This window comes from Stenella coeruleoalba (genome assembly GCF_951394435.1).
Source record: "Stenella coeruleoalba genome assembly, chromosome: 9".
Classification (NCBI taxonomy): Eukaryota; Metazoa; Chordata; class Mammalia; order Artiodactyla; family Delphinidae; genus Stenella; species Stenella coeruleoalba.
The window spans coordinates 98160026-98186424 of NC_137155.1; the positions used below are offsets into that span (position 1 = coordinate 98160026).

The 26399-nt window shown below is 54.3% G+C and overlaps 1 protein-coding gene across 1 annotated transcript; it reads right to left on the reverse strand.

The window, feature by feature from the left end:
- Positions 1–5772: 5772 nt before the first annotated feature.
- On the reverse strand, positions 5773–25043 carry PDIA4 (protein disulfide isomerase family A member 4). Its single transcript, XM_079932034.1, has 10 exons — positions 24372–25043; positions 18226–18409; positions 16823–17028; positions 14937–15075; positions 13768–13973; positions 13485–13643; positions 10581–10732; positions 8469–8625; positions 7939–8172; positions 5773–6991 (listed from the first exon to the last, which is right to left on the reverse strand). The coding sequence occupies exons 1-10, from the start codon at positions 24457–24459 to the stop codon at positions 6576–6578; spliced, it is 1941 nt and encodes a 646-aa protein (XP_079788160.1). The 5' UTR covers positions 24460–25043; the 3' UTR covers positions 5773–6575.
- Positions 25044–26399: the final 1356 nt, after the last annotated feature.

A 26399-nucleotide genomic window follows, 5' to 3' on the forward strand; every position in this document is an offset into this window, starting at 1 on the left:
AGGTTCATGGGAGGACACTGCCCTCCCTCCAGCCTGGCCCTGCCCATACCATCTCGCCTCCTTTGGGGAAGTTTTCTCAAAGCCTTTCCGAAGAGCCAGGCCCACCTTTCTCTGACCTCCTATGTGGCAAGTGTGATTGTAAAGGCCCCTTTCTGAAAGCAACAGGCTCCTTCTTCACACCTTTGGTTTTCAGACCCAGAGGAGGGGAGCCAGGAAGGAGGGGCTGAGGGGTAGGCGGAGACCCCAATCTGATCAGCTCCTTCAGTCTGCAGGGCCCCGTGAGGGGGCGGAGCCTGGCAGCCACGAGGTCAGAGGATCAGGAGCCTGAGACTGGGCTAATTCAGCAATGACATCGCAAGGCGCTGAAACAGAATCACTGACGGTAGCTCCGGACCCTTCGCAGTTTTGAATGATTGGAAGCGCCCTAGGCCAGGCCCGCCTCTTCTCTGGGCCTCAGTTTCCTAAAAAGGCAGGAGTTAGAAGTGCCGAGGCTCTGGTGGGAACAGCAGAAGTGGGTGGGCTTGCCTCCAGCTAATCCCGCCCCCAGGGACCTTCCCTGACCTATAAATCAGCCTTGGGGTGACCAAAAGGCAGTTGGGTGTGCTTCCGGGGCGGGTCAGAGAAATAATGGGAAGGACTTTGACAAGTACAGCCGCGCTGGGCACATGCTGAGGTAATCCATGAAAGGCAGCACTTCTGCCCGGCCAGGTGGCCATTGTCACGTTCAAATGCCGTTGAAGCACAGACCATGTTGTGCGGCTGGCAACCCACCCAAACCCTAAGAACTCAGCCCAAATCCCACCACCAGACTCAACTCTTCAGCTTTTCTAAAAGAACTCGAGTTTTAAGCCTTTGTTACACTCAGGGCATCCTCTGTGCGAGTGATTTCTTGTGATTATAAAACCATCAGAGGGGCTTCCCTAGTGGCGCAGTGGTTGAGCGTCGGCCTGCCGATGCACGGGACACGGCTTCGTGCCCCGGTCCGCGAAAATCCCACATGCTGCGGAGCGGCTGCAACAGTGAGAGGCCCGCGTACCGCAAGAAAAAAAAAAAAAAGTGTGTGTGGGGGTAGGATTTATTTAGATCTGCAGTTTCTAACCAAGCCCAGCCCTCAGATGCCTTTTCTTTGGCCCACAGTATTGATACGATAATCTGAATTAGACTCGACACTTAAAAATTAGGGGATTTCACATTTAAAATGTCTGGCTTTTCTTGAAAAATGAGAATGGCAACAGCAGGCCCAGAGTCCTACAGGCAGTAAGCGCCCCCTTCAGGTGAGACACGGAATCTCAGGTGTGCCCTGGTCACCACCACTCCCTATCGCCCGCATCCAGCCCCTTCATGCACGCAACTTACCATCCAGGTCCCTTGAACACTGGACTTTTCAACCTCTGAGCTCGAAGGCCTTTTAAGTCTCTAGAGGCATCAGTTTTCAATCCAACCTGAGCTGAGCTCACACTTCTTTTTTTGAGAAACGCCAGAAGGAACAGACAGAAGCTCGTTTTCCACATTTCTTCTCCCAGCCACAGCCACTGCTTTCTAAAAGGCCCTCTCTCAGTCTTTGCCAACAAGTGGTCCTTTGTCCTCCTCTCTCTGCCCCAGTATCTCCGTAATCTAAGGTGGGGACACGACAATTTAGAGAACCGTGCTCATTCTGTCTGGGGCTGACTCCGAAGGGGGAGGTAAGGGCAGCGGAGCCCTTCCCTGCCTGGCCCTCAAGCCTGTGGACCCAAGGATCTGAGGTTCTCCACCGGTTCACTCAAATGGTGTTTCATTCTGGGCTTGGCCCTGGGGGCTCCCAAATCTCACTTCAGCTTTCCCAAGTCCGGTGCCTAGCACAGTTGGCCAAGTGCCATGTGGGTAACAGGACAGACTTACAGTAGGAGCGATGCTTTACCATAGTACAGGCGCCAGAGAATTCATTTTCAGTACCTCTGATTCGTCATAATAGGAATCAAGGAGACACAGTAACGTGCCTCTCGGGGTTTAATTCCTTTGCTCCAGCTGAAGGCTCTTCTGAAGATGGGGGGAAATACACCTGTAACGTTGCTACTGACATGCACCGAGATGGGCTCAAGGGTCAGGCTTGTCCTTGGGCTCCTGGAGCACTTCCTGGCCCACATCCCTCACTCTAGGGTGGGTCCACATTGAGGAGGATGGATACAGAAGAGAAGGAAGGCACCAGTACTTCCTCGGGGCCTGGGGAACGAGTCAAGGGCTCACGTGTTCTCGTAAATTGCACTAACGAGGCCTGGCACTAGGAGAGCGGGTCAAGGTGGAGCCCTGAGGATCCACGCAGGAGAGAAGCCAGGGCAAGTTCCACCTGCTCCTGGAGTCTCCAGCACGCTGGTGCCTTACAGGCTCCAAGCTTCTTCAACAAGAACCCCACTGAAGCATCTTTTAGTTCCAGTATTTCCCAAGCCAAATTACCAACAGAATCCAATGTTAACGAAGCATGTATTAGTCTCCTTCATGACTGTTCTGCCAACACACCTTGGGAGATGCTGCTGTAGAAGCAACGCTGGTTCTGAGTTCTCGTTCTGGCTTCTCAATTTACTGTGTGACTTTGGGCAAATTATTGTCTCTCTGATCTCCACCTCCTTTATTATGTGATGGAGGTCATAATACCTGACCTGCCTATGTCAGGTGAAATGTGATCATATTTGGAAGTTTTTGAAATCAGAAAGTACGCAGCAACCCTGCCGATCTGATTCCCTAGGCCAGAATTAGGGTTCAGGAATCTGTTTTATACACACACAGACCCACACCCTCCCATTTGGGGTCTACCTGTGTCTGATCTATGGTTCCATCCTGGCCCATGAGAACAGGCGGGAGAGACAAAGAGATAAGCAGTTCCAATAAAAAGGGGAGAGGCCTCAATTTTCGTGTCTCAGGGTGGCTGACGTTCTGTGCGGAAACCCGTGTACACATTACTGCATTGGATCCTTACGAATACCCTGCGAAGGAGGCTGTGTCTCTACCTTACAGACAGGAAAACAAACTCTGAGAGGAGTTAAGTAACTTATGTAAAGCCACACAGCCTGAGAGCAGAGTCAGCCTGGGATGCAGCTTTGATGACTCAGAACGGATGCTGGGTCCCGGGCACCTAGAAGGCACGCGGCCAAGGCACCGATCATCAATGTTATAAGACTTGCTACTGTTTCCTCCGTCCGGACCTCGCCAGTTTCCGTACCTACCAGACACACCACCAAGACAGCGACCATCGAACATTCCTCAAACTCGTGCAAAACACGTGACCCAAGAGATCTCTCGTCATTTTTTTTTTCTGAAACTGGGACAGTTGTGGGGAAAAAAGAGGTGACAGAAGTGCTCTAGCTGACATTTAAGAGACAAAACTACAAGGCAGGCAGTGCTGATGATTCAAACGGACCAACTGCAAAAAGATGTTTGAGAAAATTGGGGGACCTGGACTGGGTACTGATGAATTACGGCTTATTTTGGTGGCTGTGAAAAGGCACCGAGGCCCTGTAGGACAATGCGTTCTCTAGCGCAGGGGTGAAACGACGTCTTGGCTGTCATAGGGGTGGGGGGTGCGGGGTGGGGGGACATGAGGGACTTCCCTGGTGGCCCAGTGGTTAAGACTCTGTGCTTCCAATGCAGGGGACACAGGTTCGATCCCTGGTCGGGGAACTAAGACCCCACATGCACTGGGTGTGGCCAAAAAAAGGGGGGATATGAAAATGTAGCAAAATTTTGGTAATTGTTTTAGGTGAATGATGAGTAAAGGGCACCGAGTAGCCAATTCTCTCCGTTTTTGTGGATGCTTGAGATGTTTCATAATTAAATAACAAAAAGTTGATTCAGACACTGGATGTGATACCAGCCTTCTTGCGTCCACTCACCCACCCTCAACCTCCCATCAGCGCCGGCTCCTGCAGACCCCTTAACTGCTAAAGCCCACTCAGTACTCAAAATGCAGCCCACACTCCTTTGCAGCCGGCCCTGGCTCCCCTGCTACTAGACTGCGTTGTCTACAAGGGAGATGCAATGGCACAACTGGGGTGGGGGAGAAGCACACCCCAGCTTCGCATTTGCAGACACATGCCCCCTTCCTTTCTTCAGCTGTAAAGTGAGCACAAGAGCACCTACCCTGCAGATCACTTGCACTGGGATAATCCGGCAAACTGCTGGACACAGGGTCTGGCTTTTGCTAAATGCCCAATAAATGTTACCTGTCACTCCCATGATTAATCTCTCAATCTGATCGCAGCACTTCCCTGCTTAAAACCATCAGGGGTTCCCTGCAAAGTTCTAGGACAAGGTCAAACTCCTGACTTAGGGCACCCGCCTCTTCCAGGTCCAGCTCCACCTCCTTTCGCATCACTGCTTCCCTCCCTCGCCTCTGTCCCTCTGCACCTGCTTTGCCTCAACCTGGAAAGTTCACCTCTTCCTTGCGGCTCCCGGGTCAGCCTCTCTGAAGGGCTGCTCAGGCTCCCAGGCTGGGCCAGTGCCTGCCATCTGGGCTCCCGTTGCCTGCACATCTTTACCCTGGCACTGATCGCACTGGACTGTCATCGGCGGACTCACCTGTCTCCTTTAGCAACCTATCAGCTCCCTAACCAGCCTGGGGTAGATTCTCTCCCAGGGGTCTACTCTCTACAGTCGATATAGGGTGAGTTTACCTGACACTCCATTGGGCAACTTGGTTTCCAGATTCTATTTCAGAAGAGGATACATTTTGACTTCCACCTTTGCATTCACTAGGCATGAGTCTCCTGGGATCTTCTTAAAATGCATTCTGACTCAGCAGGTCTGGGGCCAAGCCCGAGATCGTGCATTTCTGACAAACATCCAAGTAGTGTCAACGCTGCAGGTCCCGGGACACACTGAGAAATGACTCACTCCCAACCTCAGCCGGGCTCCAGCCAACTCATCCTTGGGTCTCAGCTCAAACATCACTTCAAAAAGGGCTTTCCCGACACCTCACTTCAAATGAGACCACACTTATTCCCTCCTAGAGCCCAGGCCTCACGTGTGCTGTGTGAGGTCTCCCAGACCAGCACGGAAGCCCGAGGCGGTGCTGGAGGAGTGTGCCTCTCGGTTGAAGAAAAAAAGCCTTCAAGCCCCACACCCACATTTACTCCTGTGAGCTTCTGGCACAAAGTCTCTGAAGGGGGCCTGCTTGTCCTCCTGAGGGAAGAGGGCATCCAGGAGGGTGCAGAGGACTTCCTGCCACACTGGGGATTCTGAGGACTTACCAGACACCCCCGCCCACCCTGGCCAGACTCAACTTGAAAGCAGATCATCTAGAAAGGCCCACCACGGCTGTCCCTTCCCCTGGGGCTGCTTCTTGCCCCACCCAACCCCTGCAGCAAACCCACCAGCCACTGCTCGAAGAGACGCCCCCAGCTCACGATTTCTGTTTCAGCAAAATTAGGAACAGGTGAGCGGGGATGGCACATCTCGGTGAATGAACTCCCAGAATGAAGCTCACATCACACAAATCGCCCAGAACCCTGCAGGCCGGTCCAGCTTCCCGTGCTGTCCTGTCCTGTCCCCTCCCTCCAGCCTCCAGAAGTGCTCAGGGCCTTGCCCTCCACCCCTGCCCCCTCCCGACAGAGTGCACCACTGCCCACCCACAAACAACCAAGAGCAGAGCCCATCGATGCCCCTACCCGGGTTGGGATGCCACCCCACCCCTGGATGTTCAGGCAGGCCGGGCAGGGAGCCTCCCCTCCAGGCCCGGCCTCTCCATCTCCAGCACGCTGAGGCTCCAGGGCGGGACCATGTTCTCTAGGACGGTGATGGAGGTTCATTTTGAATCCTTTCTTTATTCCATCACAACAGCCTACCCTATCGTCCTATCACCCTAAAGTCTCCACCTGTGCCCCAGCTCATCTCTCCTTGGCCACAGCGGTTCTGAAGAGGCAGGCGGCCTCTCGGAGGCTGAGCCTCGGATCAGGGTCTGGGAGCACCTGGGAAACGCTCCTGCCTGCGGTCCTCGATTTGGGAGGAGAAGGCACGGTGACGCCCAGGCCCGCAGAGATGCTGTTTCTCCCTGGACCAGGTGGCAGATCAGTCGGGCTGGAATGACGTCCTCGGCAGGGTGCTCGGCGACAGTTCTCACTTTGTGCCACAACAGAAAGAAAAAAAACCAAACACCAACAGTCCCATCTTCAGCTAAGCTTTCCTCAGGTGACAATCAAACAAAAAGGAAAAGTCGACGTGATTTGGCAAAGGCTTCTTAAATTTTAAATTAAAAACAGAGAAAAACATTCACACAGAAGAGATTCAACTGTCTGCTTTGAAGAAATATATTAAAGAAGATGAAAAAGTTAAAAAAAAATCAAACCCCAAATAATGGTAAAAATAGATGTATCCTCTGTAAAATTCTGGACTAATCTACTGAGTCATTCGTATCTATTCAGTATCAGAGCATAAGGTGAAATACCAAAGTATAAAAAATTAAAACACAAGACAAACCAAAACACCTTGACAGACTGCCTTTGAGCAAGCCCACCGGGCTCGCAGCTGGCTCAGGCTCCAATGCCGAGTGCTGGAAGCTTCGCTGTCTGGTCCCTGCCGCGCTTGCCCTGAGCAGACCCTCAAGGCCTTCAAAGTTCTTCCCTGGCCCTGCTCAGTTCTGTGGCATGTTCTTCTATAAACTTGCTCAAATGCTCCAGATCTCTGTTTCCGTCCTCAAATTTAATTGGGTTCTTTTTGTCCCCGCTGGGGGAGAAGTAGATGGTGGGGAAGCCCTCGACTTTGTAGCGGTCGTTGGTGACATCGTTGGCCGTGGCATCCATCTTGGCGATGACCAGATTCTTGTGTCCCTTGTACTTCTTGCCCAGGGCTGCGTACACGGGCTCCAGCTGCTTGCAGTGCCCGCACCAGGGGGCGTAGAACTCGATGAGGACGTCCTTCTTAGGGTCCATCACGATGGAGTCGAAGGTCTTCCCCACCACGACCTTGACCGGCCCCTTGTTGTTCTTGGGCACTGGCTGGGATTTGACAACTGGCTTCAGTTTTCCTGCCGAGGAAAGCAAGCAGAGGAGGAGTGTGAGAGCCGAAAAGCCCTGACCCTGGTGGCTCTGACTGGACCAGGCAGTGAGGCTGGCCTGACGTGCAGGACATGGCAAGTCAGACGCTGCCAGGGCCAGCCAGGGCCTTGTCTCCAGAAGCCCACTGCCAGTTCTCTGGTTTCCTCACGTCTTCTACTTTCCCAGTCCCTGCAAAGGCCAGAGAGGGTGCAGGTGGTTCCCCACAAGGCCTAGCAGACGCTGGGTCCTGTTCAGTGAGGCTGTCACAGAGATGCTCCCGATGCAGAGGGGTTACTAGGAGGGTGGGCGCTGCAGGCTGGAAGCCACGGTGGGGAGTAGACTGAGCAGTGACGGACAAGGAGGTCTGCCCGTCAGCCGCCAGCGCTGGGGACCTGGGGCCATGTGCGCAACCAGGTGAGAAAGACGCTCGCCTTGATGCCAAAGCAAGTTTTCCTCATACATGAAACACGTCTAAGTCCAAAAGCCTGTTGTACTTTACATATTTTAAAAATAAGGCTTCTTGGGCTTCCCTGGTGGCGCAGTGGTTGAGAGTCCGCCTGCCGATGCAGGGGACACGGGTTTGTGCCCCGGTCCGGGAAGATCCCACATGCCGCGGAGCGGCTAGGCCCGTGAGCCATGGCCGCTGAGCCTGCGCGTCCGGAGCCTGTGCTCCGCAACGGGAGGGGCCACAACAGTGAGAGGCCCGCGTAACCGCAAAAAAAAAAAAAAGGCTTCTTGAAATTTCTAAGACGCCTGCCTTTTATTCTATTATGAAAAAAAAAAAAAAGAGAGAGAGAGAAAGCAAAAGAACAGGGATTCTCCATCCCCATCTTCCCATCCCTCAGGTCCAGGAGGAAGCCTGGGCCAGGCCCCCGACAACCAGCCGGTGGGGCCGCGGAGGTGGAGGATGGTGGGGGGATGGGACGGGGCGGCTCACCTTTCTTGAAGGCGCTGACAAAGGCGCGGAGGGCGTCGGCATCGAAGTCGTCGGGCTCCATGGCGAACCTGCGGCCGCCCTCGTCCAGGATGGCCGCGTTCACCTCCTCCCCACTCTCACTCAGCCCCAGGTCCTTCACCTCCGTGGCGAAGTCGTCCTCGTCGGCCACGGCAAAGGTGTACTCGGGGAAGTCCTTGGCCACCTCCAGGACCTTGTTCCGCCAGAACTGAGTGGCTGAAAGGGCACCGAGGGCTGTGAGCCAGGCCGCAGCGGCTGAGGCTCCAGATGCCGGGCGCAGACCCCGGACCAGCCTCGGGCCACAGCCCAGGGCCCCTGCCCGCAGGCGGGTCGGGGTTGGGAGCTGGCCTCGCCCGGTCGCCCCCGCATCTCTAATCTAAGAGGGCCCAACTCGACTCGAAGCTCCCCTCGTGCTCAAGCAGAGAGGGAAGGGGGTAGGGACACAGCCCGGGAGGAAAAAGCCCCTGAAGCCGTAAGTAACCACACACCCCAGCCGCCAACCCGGGCCTCACCGACGCGGTAGTCGAAGCTGAAGTCCACGCCGTAGTACACGACCACCAGGGGACGCCGCGAGTAGCGCTTGGCCTCGTTGGAAGACTTGCGGTGGCCGACAAGGGGCAGCGTGTGCCTCAACACGTGCTCCTTGATGGCCGAGCTCTCCGTGGAGTCCTGCAAAAGGGGGCAGGTGAGGTGCAGCTGTCTGTTGCTGTCGATGGGAAAAGCCATTTGCTCCAAGAGACGGGCACAGGGGCCCCACTCAAGTCCACCCAGTGATGCTGGGGCCCCTCCTCCAGGGAACCCGAAGTGAGCCTCTCGGGCAACTGCAGAGGCCACGTGCCCTTCCCTCTGGGTGGGGGCCTGCGGTCCAGGTCAATCAGGTTCTGCTGGGGGAAGGCCCGGCTCCCAGATGACAGCGGCGCTAACACGGGCTACACTGGGCACAGGGTCCCACCTTCCCCTGGTCTGATCCTCACAGCAGCCTCTCTGGGCCACTGCACGGACAAGGAACACGGTGCCGTGATGCGAAGCGCTGCTGGGGCTCCGAGCTCCGCCTGGAGAAAGCCTGCCCCTGACTAGCCGCGACACTGAAGCCGGGGGCAGGGGTGCGGGCAGTGTCTCTCAGGAAGAGCATGGGGCCACACAGCTGCACGTGAGGGCGGCACGGCCACCTCGCTCTACAGGTGAGGAAACCGAGGCCCAACAAGGTGCGGCTGCCTGCCCAGCAGGAAGTGATGGACGACCACTGCTCTCTCCCCCTAGGGCCCATGTCCCATCTGCAGCGATGGTCAGGAGGTGGTCCCAGGTGGCGCTGAGAAATGGCAGGCCGGGCCAGGTGGGAGGAGGCAGCAGGGACGAGGCAGAGGGCAGCTGGGCTGTGGGGTGTCTTTCAACAGGACGGCCCCTGGACCAACCATCACTCAGGAGGTGAGCTCAAAGCCGAGGGACCCAGGACAAATGTGCTCCCGCGCTGAGCACCTGGCCCCCGCGGGCCCGAATCTGAACTCAAGGCCAGAGCCCTCCTCGCTTACGTCTGCAGCCAACAGGCTCCCCTCACAGCAGTGCTGCCTGTGCTGACTTTACACCTGGCTTCATCTTACCTGTCCTGCCCTTGTCTTCCCTTTGTCCTAATTTTTAAATCCATTTTTTAAAGTCACATTTTATCTGTTGTGTGCATTTTTTACAAAGCAGCCTGAAATAATTTTTGCAACCAAGACGGTATATAAATAATACCAAAAGAGCAAAGTAGCAGTGATGTGTACAACAGACTGTGGATCTCAACCTTTTCAGGTCAAGGACCCCTTCAAGAATCTACCGAAAGCTGCAGACAGCCCCCCTTTCCCAGGAGCACACACACCATACAGAACTGTACCATCAGGGCCCCTCTGCGGACCCAGAGCCAGTATCTCTGGATGCTAAAAAGAGAAGCTGGAGGGCAGGGGGAGAGATGAGACCACCCCCACACGTCCTGGCTGGGGACGGAGCACACCTGCATTCTCTCCTTAGTCTGCTCCTAACTGGTTGTAGGACCTCCAGCCTGTTGGCTCACTTCTCTGCATCGTTCTATCAAATAAAATATTTGGATTCAAGGTGTAAGGTTTTTTCCAAACCTGAAGATCTGTTCAGTGGAGTGCGGAGCCCCTGTGAAGCACTCGGAACACCGAGCTGGACCCAGGCTCACCCTGGGCTGGGAGCTCCCTCCGCCCCTCTAGAGATGAGTGTGTCACCCCCTTAGGAAGACCGAGAGTGGGGGGACATAGAGGAAAGAAAGGCCAAGTCCACGTGCCACGTCCCACAGCTTCACCCAGTGAACAGAGAGGCCTGTCATCGCTTCCTAGGCCTCAGCGCCCAAGCCACCTGGCGGCAAGTGAGGCTTGGCTCAGACCCAGCAGCCACCACATCCTGGCCAGGAGCCACACCAGCCACGCAGGCCGCTGCTGGCCTGCCAGGAGCTATAAAGACCGGGGGAACCCTTCTGGCAAAAGCAGGTGGAGCTCTGCCAGGGGCCAAGGCCCCACGACCCACGAGGTATGTGTGACCCCAACCCCCAACCGCCGTCCCTCCCGCGAACCCTGACCAAGAGATCATGCCGATGAGATGCCCCGGGGCTGGCATCCCTCCCCCACCTGGATGTCCATCACGTGGCTCTTGGGCTCATATTTGGACTGGAATTTCTCAGGCTGCATGATGACCAACTTCCCCGGGGAGACTTTCAAGAACTTGGCTATTTCAGTGTGGAAAGTGTGGTGGAATTTGTAATCCTCTCTCAGGTGGTTAGCTGAAAAATTAACAGAACAACAAATACACGACTTACTAAATTGCTTAAATGATCTAGATTCAACTCACTACCCACCATCAGTCAAAGCAAACGCCCAGAAAATGTGTTCTTAACCACGAACGCCGTGTGGACTACATCCAGAGCTGAAACACTTGAAAGGAGTCTGGAGTTTACAACCTGGTATAGATGTAATCCCTTAAAATCTATATATCTTGGAATTTATTTTAAAAATAAACAATCTTCACAGAAAAACTCAGAGCTAATTTGTCAGGCGCTACGGTCGTCTGTGGCCTCTGATGCTGAGAAGCACATAACCCTGGACAGACAGCCCAAATCCTCCTGCGTCCGTCACAAGAGCCCTCCATCCCCACAGGGAGTTTTCACACCCAGCACCCTTTGCAGGGCTTTGACTGCTCCTCCCCGAGTTGTTGGGTGGCCTGTCTGTGGGCTGCGGTTCTTTTGCTGTACATACTTTAAATCTCGGGAAACTCCCCAATGCACCCCCACTGACTGAGGATACTCTAGAACAGGGGCTGGCAATCTTTTATGGGAAGGACCAGACAGGAACTATCTTGGCTCTGTGGACCCCACGGTCATGACGACCCAGCTCTGTGCTGATCAGCGTGCAAACCGTCCGGTGTGCTGTGTTCTAAGGGAACTTACAAAAACAGATGAGGACCGGATTTGGCCCGTGGGCCGGCCTGTCAACCCCTGCCCCGGACCCCCCAGGGGAATCACCTCAGTCCCTCTGCTCTGTCCTCGCTGAGGCATCCACACGCACCCTGAGCGGAGTGTGGTCCCAGCACTGGGTGAGGCGTCGCCCCACCCCAGGGCAGCCTCCGACTGGCTATATATAGGGACAGGTGGCTGAGGGCACAGTACGTGTCTTGCAGGAGGCAGGGGAGACCTGGACAAGCTCACAGCTTTTGGAAGCTGAGACAGACTTCGACTGAAATCGTAATTTTCGACCTGCCGACTGTGTGACTTCAGGCCTGCCAGTGACTCACCTCCCCGAGCCCCAGTCCCTCCTCTGTAGAAACAGGACAGGGCACCTCTCAGACCACTGTAAGAATGAAACAAGGTGGCCCACCCAGAAGGCACCCCCGTTCTAAGCCGCCAGGCGCCCCGGGTATTTGTTATCAGGTGGCCCTGGGTGCAGAGACAGAATCGACTCAAGAACTTCCTGCCCGCCCTCCACGTTCACAGACTCCTTCCTCCCGCCAGCCTCCCCTCTGCTCCTGCCCCATCAGCTTCCCTGTCGTCCACGCTGCATCTCCAGGACTGTCTCTGGCTCCTTCCCCACAGTCTACACCCCAGGCCCAGTGACCGTCACCCCTGCCTGAGCCTAACCTGACCGGCCACGTGGGGTCACACGTATGTCAGACTGGAAGTGAGGCAGCTGGACAGGCAGCACCGGGCCCACCCAGATGTATAGCACCAGAACCCACATTTTTTTTTTTTTTTTTTTTTTTTTGCGGTACGCGGGCCTCTCACTGCCGTGGCCCCTCCCGTTGCAGAGCACAGGCTCCGGACGTGCAGGCTCAGCGGCCATGGCTCACAGGCCCAGCCACTCTGCGGCACATGGGATCCTCCCGGACCAGGGCACGAACCTGTGTCCCCTGCATCGGCAGGCGGACTCTCAACCACTGCGCCACCAGGGAAGCCCCAGAACCCACATTTTGCCAAGATCCCCAGGGATCTGCATGCACATAAATGTGTAGGTTTGGGGACTCCGTGGCTGCCTGTGGCCCTGGGTGGGCTAGGGGACCCCTCTGCAAGTTTCTAGCACAACTGGGTGACAAGGTTACTGACTGAATCAGTGAAGACCGAGGAAGCACAGAGTTTAGCTCTACTGTATGTTTTACAACGTTAATCTGCATTTGACAAACGCACAACCGTGACTGCGCAGCAGAGATTAGCACTAAGTGGCAAGCAGATCATAACTGCTCCTTCGAAGTAGAAAAGCAAACTGTTTTGGTGTGTGTGACGTGGGGTGAGGGGTGGAGGGCACTCAGGAGCTGATGAGGACCAAGAGGATCCTGACCGTCCCTGAAAAGCCATCTTTTGTTCATGGCCTAGGGACCGTCCGGGGAGCGAGGATGCCAGCCCCCACGGGACACCACTGACAGCTGCTGGTGATAAACTCTGCCTCCCGGCCCGGCAAGACCAGCATTCAGTGTGCAATCAGCATCCCCAGGCACTTTGCTAAGCACTTCCTCCAATTTATCTCAACTAATGTAACAGCCTTCCAAGTAGGACAGGTCACCGTGTTGGACGTGAGATCTCCGAGCTGATCAAGTCACTGACTGTGGTCACGGTATTCGAACACTGGAAGAGCCGGGACTCGAACCCAGGTCTGATGCAGAAACCCTCACTTTCCGGTCAAGACCCTACCCCTGGCAGAGGGACTGGATCTGGGAAGGGGCCCCTGGAAGGGGCGGGAGGTAGACAATGACCTTGGATGAACTTGACTGTGCCCCTCCCCTCCTTCTCAGAGGCCAGGAGGGGGACTGTGCAGCCCTCTCATCTATTTAGTAAGAGGTCATATCACCCACGTGCAATGAAAGCAACAGAGAACCAAGCCCCAAGCCGAGAAAGGAAAGCCTGTTCCCACGTATGCAATCTCAATTCTCCCATCAAGCCATCCCCTACGTCGATGCCCAGGAGTTTTATACAGAAGCAGCAGACTCCCCAGCAACCTCAGAGGGCCCGGGCCTGGGCACTCTGCCCTGCCCAGAGGGCCACTCCTTACCAGCGTCCTGGTACCGCTGGTAGGCTGGGTCACTCTCCGCCTTAAAGACCCCAACGATGATGACATCGTCTCCATCCTTCAGGAACTCCTGCACCTGCTTCAGGGCCAGGATCTGCTTGGACGGTGGCCCGGACTGCTCGATCATGTAGTCGACGATCCCTGGGAGCAGAGCACACGCCTGAGGGGCCGCTTGGGGCTGTAGGGCGCTGTCCCCACAGCTCTGCCGGCGCCCACACGCACCAGGAGCTTCCCTCCCCACTGAGGCCAGAGGAGGTGGCAGTACCGTATTTTTCCCGTGGGCCGTTGTAATCAAAGGGCTTTCCCTTGCGGAAGATTTTCAGGGTGGGATAGCCGGAGACGTCGAACCTCTTGGCCAGGTCTGTCTCTGCGGTGGCGTCGACCTTCGCCAGGGGGATTGGGGGAGAGCGCTTGCTCAGCTCCTTGGCGGCCTTCTCATACTCGGGGGCCAGTTTCTTGCAGTGTCCACACCTGCGAGAGGAAGCAGTTCTGTCAGGGGCCTGTTCTGGTGTGGATGCCACCTGCCAGGTAAGTGAAGCGCAGAAACCCAGCCTGCGCTCCCGGGTGACTGGAGAGATCCGGCCAACCTCGGGATGCCCCCGGGTGAGGGCGGGGCCCGGGCCTTCCCCAGGGGCCAGCAGGATGTGGCCTCCTCCTTCATGGGGGTGGGGGGACGCACACAACACACACACACCCGAGACATGGGTGGACAGGGGCATAACCGTGACATGGGGTAAGACGTGGGAAAGGCCAAGACAATTTTCTTGGTTGGAGAGCTGGGACAGGTAAGGATACCAGTCAGTGGTGACTTCACACAGGACGTGAGGGTGAGCTGGGACACAAGGGATGGGCAGGAAGTGGACGCAAGCCTGTGAAGGGGGCGGTGAGGGGAAGGGACAAAAGGCAGGAAGCTCTAGGGGCCCTGGGGCTCCGGCACAAGAAGGGAACACGTCTTGAGTGTAAAGCAAGAGTCAGGGTCAACTTCCAAGATTCACTCTGGAACAGTCGAGAGCAGAGACGAAGACAGAGAAAACCAAGGTTCAAACATCTCAGGAGGGAGGCAGCAAGGCCCGGGGGGGAAGCGGGCACTGCCTGGCGCACGGCCGTGTCCTCCAGCTCCGAGGGGCCCCAGATCGTTGGGTGGCCCCCCTATGTGGCCCACGTGGCTTACTCTCCCTGCAGGCTCCACGCTTCAGGCCTATATTTTAGCCTCATCCTACCCCCCAGGAAAGACTCTGTGAAACCACCTCTCTCGGAACACGCAGCGCCCCACTCTGCCCACTTGTGCACGGCGGGGACTTTGCACCCGCCTGCTCTTCGGCTAGCCCTGCCTCACGTGCGGGGGTCTGTCTCTGCCACCCCCGGCCCGTGCCTGTACCGAACACAGGACGGGCCTGACCAGTATCCGATAACAGGTGATAGACACCATCTTACCACGGGGCATAGAACTCCACCAGAATGATGCCTGAGTCATTCACCACCTCATCGAAGTTATCTTTGGTCAGCACGAGTGTGACTTCTGGTGGAGGTGTCCAGTTGGGCTGGGAGATCTCTTTGACCTTGGCCACAATTTCTGGAAGAAACAACACAAGACTGAGCACATGCAGGCCCCCGCTCCAGGGGTGGCAGGTGGTGAGGGGCGAAGAGAGAGAGCGGGGCCACAGAACAGGATCCATGTGATTTCCTGAAATCCAGTCACATCTACAGCCAGGGCCACTCTGCACAGTTAAGAACCAGAGGCCCACTGTTTCCAGCAGCTGTCCGTCATGGGTCCACTGCCACATGCACCCGCTGCGGACTGCTCGAGACAGTCCAAGTCCAACCCGACGAATGAGACTTCCGTTCCTAACACGCCAGGGTTCTAACTGCACTTGAACCCCGAGAGGTCATCTCCCAGTGTTTGACCACACATGCCTATTAATAGTTTTGGGGGCATCCTCTTAACTCGTACAAATACATATGTATTTAGACACGCACATCTAGCACTGGCATGTTACACGCATCATAAAACGTAACCAAACTGGAGAAAAATGAAAAGAGAAGCAGCAGCTCCCACGCCGCTCAGGCTGCAGACTGCGAACGGCCCTTCTGTGGCCTGCTTCCCCGGAGATGGATTCAACGCCAGGCCTGGGACACTGAATATATTCTCGCAAAGCACTTTCCAAGGGGTTCTTAGGAGCAGTGGCTGCAAACTTTTTCTCTCCTTTTTTGCCATAGAATCTACCAAGGAGCCAGGTCTGAGACCCACTGCCGCAAAGCACGAGCTTTCAGACTGGAGCGCGCACAGCAGCACCTGCCGGTGTAGGCAGAGCCGAGGCCCTGGGGCCATCAACGCAGGCGAGCCCCATTATTATTAAGACGCACTGGGAGGGCTGGCGCCTGGGGAGGCCACTGAGGCAAACTCTGCTCTCAAGACTCCAAACTGGGCCACGTCCCTAGCTGGCAGGTGTCAAGCGCAGACCTCCAAATACACAAGTCTGTCACAGGACAGACTCTCGTACCAATTCAAAGGGAACCTTGAGATCAAGTCCACGTGACCTCACACTCCGTGATGAGGAGCCCAAGGCCCAGCAAGGGAGGCCCTTGTGGGGGACACAGGGCTACGTGATGGCAATGAAGACCCCAAACCTATTCGGTGCTATTTCTACTACGCTATACTGGGAATGGAAAATGCAGCACAAAGCAATCTTTCTTCTTAAGTGATTAAGAGATACGCTAAAGGCTACCACAATGTTATTTTCTCATTCATTTAATGAAACTTATTTAGTGTCTGATGTGAGCCAGGCAGGGACCCATCGGGCCTGGTTTTAGAAACACTGTCTGGCTCCGCACACCAGTGGTTCCAACGTGGGGCTCTGGACCTGCACGCTCGGCAAGCCCTTAGAGCTCGCAAGAAACGCAGGTTATTGGGCCAGACCTGAAACTTAGTGAATCAGAAGCTCTGGGCTGGGGCTCGACAGTCTGTCTAAATGAGCCCCCTCAACCCCACCCCACCCCATCCCACCCCCCGTGAGTCGGATACAAGCTAGACATTCAGAAGCACCGCTCCAGCGCACTACCAAGACCCATGACCTATAACACACCAGCTCCAGACCTTGAGTTTCATGGTCGCCAATGGAAGAAGATATCCCCTCCCATGCAAGGACAAGTTTACGTTGATCCAAGTTTCCGCGAACATTCCATCAGGGATCACTCCCCGTCCACTCAGCTTGGCTTCCTTTCTAATATCCAAATTTCCCTCCCATCACCCCCTCCACTTTCCCTTCCAGGGGGAGGGAGCCCTGTCCCCGACTTCCACCAGCAGCTCAGAAGCCGCTCACCTTCCTGGGTCCTGGAGCCCTCGTAGTCGACGGCCTGCCCCTTCTTAAGGATCTTGATGGTGGGATAGCCACTCACGTCAAACCTGCTGGCCAGCGCCGATGCCGAGGTCGCGTCGATCTTGGCGACAGCAATGGGAGGGTCATTCTCCCTCAAGGTAGTGGCGATTTTTTCATATTCTGGAGCAAACTGCTTGCAATGCCCGCACCTGAGAATTAGATTTCCGGAAGAAGAAGCAGGTTAACTGTATCCATGGAGACTTAAATCCAGCAACACGCACACAAACGGGGACACTGGGACCAAAAATGTTTGCAGTTAACAAGAAACACAAAACAGGGGAGGCCAAGGCAGCTGAAAGTCAAACAGATCCAGGTTCGAAACTCAGCTCTGCTGAGGGAACATGCTTTCAACATCTACACCCCAGTGTGAGGAGAAAACTCTTCCTGAAAGATGCCGTCTTTTCCACTCCTCTCAGAAGCATACGGCAGGGTTTTCCAGAGGCTACGTGATCGACGATGATGTCAGCATTCTGATGTGAACATGTAAGAGGGCTACTGTTATTCAAAGATGGCCTTTTCTATTTCTCAGTTTTAATTCCCGATACGGTAACTACTGATAAACATGACCCACATAACAAGCTATTTGAGGTCCTCAATTATTAAGCGTTAAGGGGTCCTGAGAGAACAAAATGTCTGAGAACGGCTGATCTATAAACCAGGAACAATGTAACCTCAGAGGCCTGTCCTAAGGGCTGTTTAGATACTTTTACAAAGCATCTCACACTGTGCGAGACAAACAACGTGAGAATGTCTTGACTACTTTGCCTCCGAAGTGAACCAAGGAGGGCAGGAGAAAGGGGAAAAAGAAGACGGGATTATGAGATGGAAAAAACAGCAAAAGAGAGGTGGGGGGAAGGAGCCCAAGAGTTATGACTGGCTGCCCCGTGAGGGTGAAAGATGGGAAAAGAGGGGCTGCTCCCCCAGGGCCCATGCACCTTTCCTATGGGAGGCCCCAGGGGCTGCACTGGGCAGCCACCAGACTCCGGGCAGGAGGAGGGGGTGGAGGGTGGAATCTGTAACGAGGGATGCGCCTGTCACCCACGCAGGTCTCTGTGTCATCACAGCTCGTTAGCCGCCCCCAGCTGTAACTAGCAGAGGACGTGTTCACATTTTTAAGCACTGGATCTGAAACGAGCGGGGTCCGCGGTCTGTGAGGGCTGGCTCGTCGGACGCTCAATGCAAATTGGCAGAATGCTGAGCCCCTGGCGCTCCCGAACCAGGAGTCTGGGTTCCTGCACCCGGACACTCCCACCCTGCGGCGTCCGGATGACTCTGAGGGGTCCAGCCTGGGACACAGAGGAACCCCTGGTCCATCTGGCTGAGGCGGGTGGAGCGTGGGTCCTCACCATGGAGCGTAGAACTCCAGCAGCACCGTGTCTTTGTCAGCCACAAAGTTATCAAAGTTCGCGTCATTTAGGACTGAGACACCGTTTTCTTCCTTAACTTCCAAGTCATCGCCGTCGTCCTCGTCCTCGTCATCTTCCTCCTCCTCGTCTTCCTCCTCAATGGCATCCTCTTTCTTAGAAGAATCTGTGCAGAAAATACCCAGACTGGTTAGGAAAATGGTGACCCTCCTCCTTAAAATTCTTCCTAGAGGGACTTCCCTGGTGGCACAGTGGTTAAGAATCCGCCTGCCAATGCAAGGGACACGGGTTCGAGTCCTGGTCCGGGAAGATCCCACAGGCCGCGGAGCAACTAAGCCCATGCACCCAACTACTGAGCCTGCGCTCTAGAGCCTGCGTGCCGCAACTACTGAAGACCGCGTGCCTAGAGCCCGTTCTCCGCAACAAGAGAAGCCACTGCAATGAGAAGCTTGCGCACCACAACAAAGAGTAGCCCCCGTTCGCCACAACTAGAGGAAAGCCCATGCGCAGCAACGAAGACCCAACGCAGCCAAAAATAAATACGTAACTTTACTTAAAAAGAAAAAAAAAAAAATCTCCCTAGAACCCAAAACCCTCAAAATGGTCACGAGTCCTGCGTGGTCCCTGGGGGCCTCCCCGACCCCAGGAATTTGCATATCGGGTGGCCACTTAAGATTCCACTTAAAGGGAGGTCATGCCTAAAAGACGGCTGAAAACTGACTACAGGTCTAGAATTTAAAGTCTAAAAACTACAGCAGGACTCGGAGGGCAGGACCAGCCCCCTCTCCAGACGGAGCACTCCCTCCCTGGCCCTGCTCTGCAGGCCTCCAGCCCAGGTACAGAGAACCCGCCGTCCTGCTCCCCAGGCACAGACCTGATGCACCCCTTGGGCCGCCCCGCGCAAGGCTCCTGACCCATATGCACGCTGTGCGCCTCAGGCTCCTCACTTCGTGGGCCCCCCACGTCTGTGCTCAAGGGCCAGGCTAACTTTCACACACGTGTTCCTCTTCCTCACCCTCTCTGCTTCCACAGGCAGGAAGGACTGCATCTAATCCCCCCCCACCCCTGCCCAATGAATGACTGACTGCCTGGTCCCCAGATCAGTACAAACAGGAAACAAGTACTGGTCTCAACCTTTCCACCCTGGAGGTTACTCGGGCTGACTTTGTAAGTAAAATATGATGCCCCACACTCCTCCCTTCACATTTCAGCCTTTTGCTGAAGGACTGTAACACCCGTGGGGCTGTTTTTTATGTGTATGAGGTAAAAATGCCACCCCTTTCAGAAATGGATTAGGATTCCATCCTCCAGAATGAAAAGCTGAGAACCAGCACTTGTTTCCTGTTCGTACCTTTGTAGGACGCCCTGCCTGGAAGCAAAGTACTCTTTCCAGAACGCAAGCATATGAGCACATCTTATTATCAAGGTTCAACTGAATTTGTTGCTGAACTACAGGTACCAGAAATCCTGAACGGCAGTTCTCGTTACCCAGGTTCCCCAGCTGCTACCACGCCAGCAAACAGAACTGCAGCCAGCACGATTTCATCAACTCCAAAGGCAGAATGTTTCAGAGCCAATTATTTATTTTTGGAGATGCTTCCCAGGAGAGAAACCAACACCGACAGCGGGACTGAGGTCAGGGCTCGAAAACCTGCCCTCGCGATCCGGGAACCCCTGGGACTTGACCAATCTTAGCCACCCCTGAACTGATCCAGTGCTGGCTCTGCAGGTGCTCAGAAAAGCCAGGAACTGGTCTGGGCAGGGTGGCAGCTTTGCTCGGTATCATTAAAATCTACCAATCTGCACACTAATTGTCAAAAGTAAATCAAAAACCCACCCCACCCCGCTAAGCCCCACTTTCCTCCACATTGTCCCTTCAAACACCCACTGCTTTTTCCTTTCACATCCCCCCCCCAACTTAAGGCAGAAGTAACTGCATTGCGCAGGCAGGAGAAACGGCTCTAAAATCCAAAAAGAACACCCACCAATTTGAGGAGTACATACCCAGCAGACTCCCATGTTTCTTGGGGCAGGTTACCGGCCCTGCCCGCAGTCTTCCTCCCGCCCTCCCCGAGCTCCCCAGCCACCTCGCCACTTCCCTGCTCCTCATCAGGGACCCTGCGGGGTGGTCAGGCCTGCAGAAGCCCCAGGCCCCCAGCACTGTCAGCAGGAGGCTTGGGGAGAGCAATGAGAACCAGGCTCCCTGGACGTGGAGGGGGCAGGACCCAGAGGAAGACAACCTGGGCTCAACCCCAACGCCACCTCTCAGGGCTGTGGCCTCAGCTCGTTTCTTTACACTCACGTCACACTGAATCCCCTTCCACTGGTGACTGGCAGCCAACACGATACACCCAGGTCCTCGGGAATCCTAGGACGTAACGCTTGAGAACCTCCGGGTTTACGCCGGCTGGCTAGGGGCTCCCGGTACAGGAACACTGCCTACAACAAACTTGCAGGATAAGTACTAGCTGACCCATGTCGGCCTGCAGAACCTTGTCACAGTGGCTTTCAAAAGGCTAGTCTGACCGCCCCTCACTTGAAAGTCCCACCCAAAATGACCCACATCAGGGCTGCAAACCCGGGGGCTTAATGTGGGGATGTCATGCAAGTTCTCTGCTCCTGTCGGGGACCTAGGAAGCACCACATGCCTTGCCCCCGATCTGGGTGCTCCCACGGCCCAGAAGCCCTGCTGTGGGCAGTTAGTAAGATGCCCCAGGCAGTGCATCTCCACTCTCACCGCCTGGCTGCTCAGCTCAGTCCAAGAATCAAGTTTACTTGCGGGCAGACGGAAAGACTGGAGGAAGGGTGGAAAGAAGGCTCGGGAGAACTTAATCCTCTCTTCAAGCTAGGAAACACAGCTCAGGGAGGAAGAGGGACTCGGCTATCTGCTCAATGCACAGGGATAAGGTGAATTTTACAAAATGGAAAAGCAAAGATGCTTTCCTACCTACACCCAGCCCGAAGTGGTCTGAGAGCACTATTGGTAATGGGGCTCTCACAATTAAATGGGGGTCCATGAGTTATCCTGGGACAGAGCTCCAAACAGTGAATTCATTTCTTGACACTTTTTTAAAAATTGACTTTGAGTTTATATTTTTAAGGATAAACAAAATGGCAGAACATTCCCTACATAATTAAGGATCCTCAATAGCATTAAGGCGTGGCCCCCCTTTCCATTCCTCCCCAAGTTGCAGACAATCCCCAGGGTTGACTCCTCTGCAGCTGGAGAAGGTGCTGGCTCTATATTCCCATGGACTAAAACCCCACACATCCGGACAAGGAAAATATCTCAGTTTAATGGGGAGACCACTCTTCACTGGGCTTCACTTTTTTTTTTTTTTTTTTTTGGGTATGCGGGCCTCTCACTGTTGTGGGGTCTCCCAGTGCAGTGCACAGGCTCCGGACGCGCAGGCTCAGCGGCCATGGCTCACGGGCCCAGCCGCTCCGCGGTATGTGGGATTTTCCCGGACCGGGGCACGAACCCGTGTCCCCTGCATCGGCAGGCGGACTCTCAACCACTGCGCCACCAGGGAAGCCCTGGGCTTCACTTTTAAAGTTGGACATTCTAGGATAGAAATATATCCAAAGCCTTCCAGCACCTTCTGGAAGGGTGCCATCCTCCCCTGCGTGTAGTCAGTGAAGCCTCTTGCATCATCTCCACAGCCTGCTTAGCTCACCCAGTAAGGCCACTCCTGAAATGTAGGCCCCTCCTCTAACCAGGTCACTGCAACCCCTGCCCACTCCCACCAGTACATCTGACAACACTGGATCCTGCCCAGGCTGGACACCAGCGGCTCCTTATAGCATGTCCTCATCTGCCTCCTCAGCTGGCCGGTCTTCCAGCCCCCACCAGGGAGGTGCCCATAAAAGTTGGGTAAATCTTACCATTAGGTCAATACTGAATAGAAAAAGAGAAATTTGTTATCAGATATAACATCATTTAACTGATATGTTTTATGCGCCAGGCACCATGCTGGGCACTTAAGCACACTCTCTCATCCCCCGAGGGAAACACATTACATGCACTTTACAGAGGAAGAAACAGAGAGCTTTAGTCACCTGCCCAAAGGCACAAGGCTACTGAGTGGAGGGTCCTGACCGCTCAGCTGCTATGCCATGGTGACACATAGGATTTTCTTCCCAGGATGCCCCAAGTTTTACACGGACTCGTTTGATAATTACTTTCCAGAAAGGAAAAGAGAGGGGCAACTGGACAGTTCCCCAGCACTGTACCCAAGTGAATTTCCACTTACTTTAAAATCTAAACCAATCCCAAATGAAAGCAAGCAAGGGACTTCCCTGGTGGTCCAGCGGTTAAGACTCTGCACTCCCAATGCAGGGGGCCCCGGGCTCCATCCCGCATGCCGCAACTAAGAGTCCACATGCCGCAACTACAAGAGCTCACAGGCCACAACGAAGATCCTGCATGCTGCAACTAAGACCCGGTGCAGCCAAATAAATAAATAAGTAATAAAATAACTAAGAACCTGCATGCCCAGCAGTGAGGCAAAAAAAAAAAAAAAAGGTTTTCCTTAGGGAAAACCCCCTAAGGACAGGGACCATCTGGGGTAGAGGCAAGTGTGGCCCTAAAATAAATCCACGGGATGGGTTATCTGTGATAGAAGCTGAACGTGAAGATCCAGGGATGGGAAAGAGTCAAGGTAACTACTAGAAGCCCCACCCTACCCAACTGCAGAGATTCCCGGGCTCACCCCAGAGGCGGCTACTTCCCAGGGTCTCCAGTGCATTAGCGACCTGTGACCAAAATGACAGATTCACTCTTCCTAATAGCCCTTGGTGTCCACCCATGTTTGCCACCCTTCCAGGCCTCTTAAGAATCCCCGCAAAATAGAATCACTGGATCAGAACCAAGACAAAGCTAGTTTGCTCTTTGGCTACGTTCCAAAAACTACCCTCCATCTCCACTGGTCCTCAAACTTTAAGGTACCTCCCAAAGTTTACCTTGCCCATGAATCAATGAAATGTTTAACATGCAGATTCGAGGGCCCACTGCTGCAGTCCGCTTGGGTGTATTTTGGGACTCTGTATTTAAATAAGCACCAGGTGATTTGGATAAAGGTCCTAAGACACTTGTAGGTGACACTACTCTCTAGTTCCTGTTGGCAGGTAGGTGTTCTTCTCACCAAGCGTTGGTTTTTAACCTCCCTTTCTATGTGGGTAAAGACTCTTGAATCATTGACTTGCATAAAAGTTACTCAAGCTGTTTAAAAGAGTATAAAGTTCACAGTTCCTTTACACACTAACGTTAGAAAAAGGGGTTTATTTATATTGGAACAAACTCAACAGGAAAAAACTCTAGTCACCTAGAGAAAGGCCAGAGAGGAAGAAGTTTAAGACCAGTAATGCGATGCCCTGTTCTCTAGGAATTAGCACTCTTTTCTTGACTAAAACTTTCTAATTTTCCAAGTTCTCTTACACCATTTTTTAGCTAGCCGACTTCAAAGAAAAATGCAGGAGTGATGACTAGTAGCTGCGAACCTTCCTCCCAGAGCGGGCGCTTTATGGGCAGGGGCCACACTCATCCTTAACTCCCACAACCCAGCGCAGTGACCGGCACACACAGTAGGTGCTGAATAAATGGTCGCAAAAGGAATGCTATCTCCGGTTTCCAAAAGATGCAAACCAAGCCATTCCTTTCTCCCTCAAACCAGAACCCTTGAGTTACTTATATCCAAATCTACGAACCACAGTTTTGAGACGAAAAATGCTTGCTGCCCACGGTTGTCCCGAGAGCTCCCACTTGGGGCTTCGTGCCCTCGCCCCTTCTCTAAAATCTGTTTTGAAACCAGAGGCCCCTCTCCCTTCACACTCCCTGGACGTGTTAGCCTCAAATGCTGAACCAGTTCCCAAGCTCCCGTTCCCAGGAGCGGGAAGTCAGCCTGGACTCGAGGAAAACCTGAGCAGAATCACGGCGAAGGAGCCAGCATGCAAAGAAGGCACTTTACATCCTGTCCGCGTTCAAGCCTCAGTGGCAGCCCCGGCCGCTTCGCCGCCCTCCTCTCCCGGATCTCCCAAGCGATGCTGTCCCCCGCTACCGCCCTCAAACTGCAGCACGTCGGCGGTCCGCGCGGCGACCCCGCCCACAGGCCCGGCCCGCCGCCGCTCACCTTCATCCGGGCCCTCTGCGCTCGCCGCTGCCAGCAGCTGCGCCAGGGCTAAGAGCAGAACGAGCAGCCAGGCTTCCCGGGGCCTCATCGCGGCGGTGCGGAGCTCGGCCTCCTCGCGCCGACGGCCACTGGGCGATCCCAAACCTCTGGCTCCGGTCTCGCGAAAAGAAACGAGAGGTAAGGAAAGAAACTCCCCCCCCCGGAAGACCTAGCCGGCAATTGACTGCGGGCGGGGAAGCCGCGGACCGGCCAATCCCAGCCCGACCTGGGGCGGGGGCCGCGTGCGTCGAAGTGCGCGTCCGAGCGCCAAAGTGCGCGTCCTAGCTCCCCAACACAGTCCCCAGCACAGTCCTCAGCGCAGATCCTCCTCCCTGGCCTCCTCCGCAGGCCCCGCGGCTCCGGCGTTTAAAGATCAGAGCGCTACCGTGAGGTGCCCCCTTCTGATTGGCTGCGCCGCGGCCTCCAATCAGCGGCTGCCACTCGGTTTGCCTGGAGCGCACAGGCTGAGAGAGGGAGCGGGGGAGAACAAAAGCGGCGGGCAGGGGCCGGAGGGGCGGGGTCGGGCTACGGCTCGGGAGCAATTGGCCGGTGGAGCGGTAGGCGGGGCCTTGGAAATGCGAGGCGGGCGGGGCTCCAGGCTGCTGATCTGGGCAGGAAGAACACGTGTCCTTAGCAGAACGTTGGTGAGAGGGTACGTGTGCGCAACTCTGGGGGACGGCGGGGTGCGGGGGAGGGCTCAAGAGTGAAGCGGCGGAGAGGCCCGAACTAGTCTGTTGGTGGGAAAGAAGAGAGAACGGGACTCCGGAGTCGGCTTCATGTTCGTGGTCTTTTTGGTTTATGCCTGCGCGAATGAAAGTTGGCATTTCTTTCCTGGATTAAAACACAAATTGGCCTAGGGACGGGGGTCGCATGCAGTAAAAGTGAATCTAGAACTAGGATTTGGGGAAGCTTCTCTCTAGGGTTTCATCTATGAGCAGGCCATCAGGTGCGTGTCTAAACTTTGCTTCATGTTATCAGTTTCTCCTGATTTTACGCAAAATCTATAGGTTTACACAAGTCTAAATGTAGGCTTGAGGTCTTCCCTCTTGACAATTTAGGAGGAAAAAAACTAGATTAAGATAGATAATGATTTTTGTACGTCAAGCCGTGATGTGTTTTAGGGTTTGAGATTTCTTTAACACCTGTGGATTCGTATGCCTGAAGAGTTACGGAAGACAAATAGGTCAAATTAACAAAACTCGAGGGTCCAGAAGTATTTTTCTGTGTATACAGATTGTCAGGAAGAAAGAAAGCTAACTACTCACAGGCTTTAGTAATTAGAAAGTTTTTTATTTGATTTATTAAATTTAATAAATTTCTATTGAACTACTGAATCTGATGGTACTCCCCTCAATTTTGTAGGGCAGGAAGACATTATTCAATTAACTGTAACGACAGGATGAGTATGCACTAAGTGATTTATCAGAATGCTCTGAATGTAGAATATCAAACAGTTGAATATCATTTTAAGAAACTTTTCAGGAGGCTTCCCTGGTGGCGCAGTGGTTGAGAGTCCGCCTCCCGATGTAGGGGACACAGGTTCGTGCCCCGGTCCGGGAAGATCCCACATGCTGCGGAGCGGCTGCGCCCGTGAGCCATGACCACTGAGCCTGCGCGTCCGGAGCCTGTGCTCCACAATGGGAGAGGCCATAACAGTGAGAGGCCCGCGTACCACAGAAAAAAAAAAAGAAACTCTTCAGAAAGATAGTGTGCCCAGCCAAAATTTTTATCTTTCTTGGTAGTTTCCTCTGAATCCTTATTAAACTGAGGATTGAGAATACCATTTGCCCAGAAGTGGGACAAATACAATCAATTTCACTAAGACCCTTTGTTGATCCAAGGTATGAGAGGAAACCTCTCAAAATGCAGTATATATGTATGTATACAAACACATATATATGAAATCAGTAACATATTACTTGTGAAATTAAAGTAATATTTTCTTTTTAAAAAACATTTAGAGCAATGAACAATGAATGAACAGTTCAT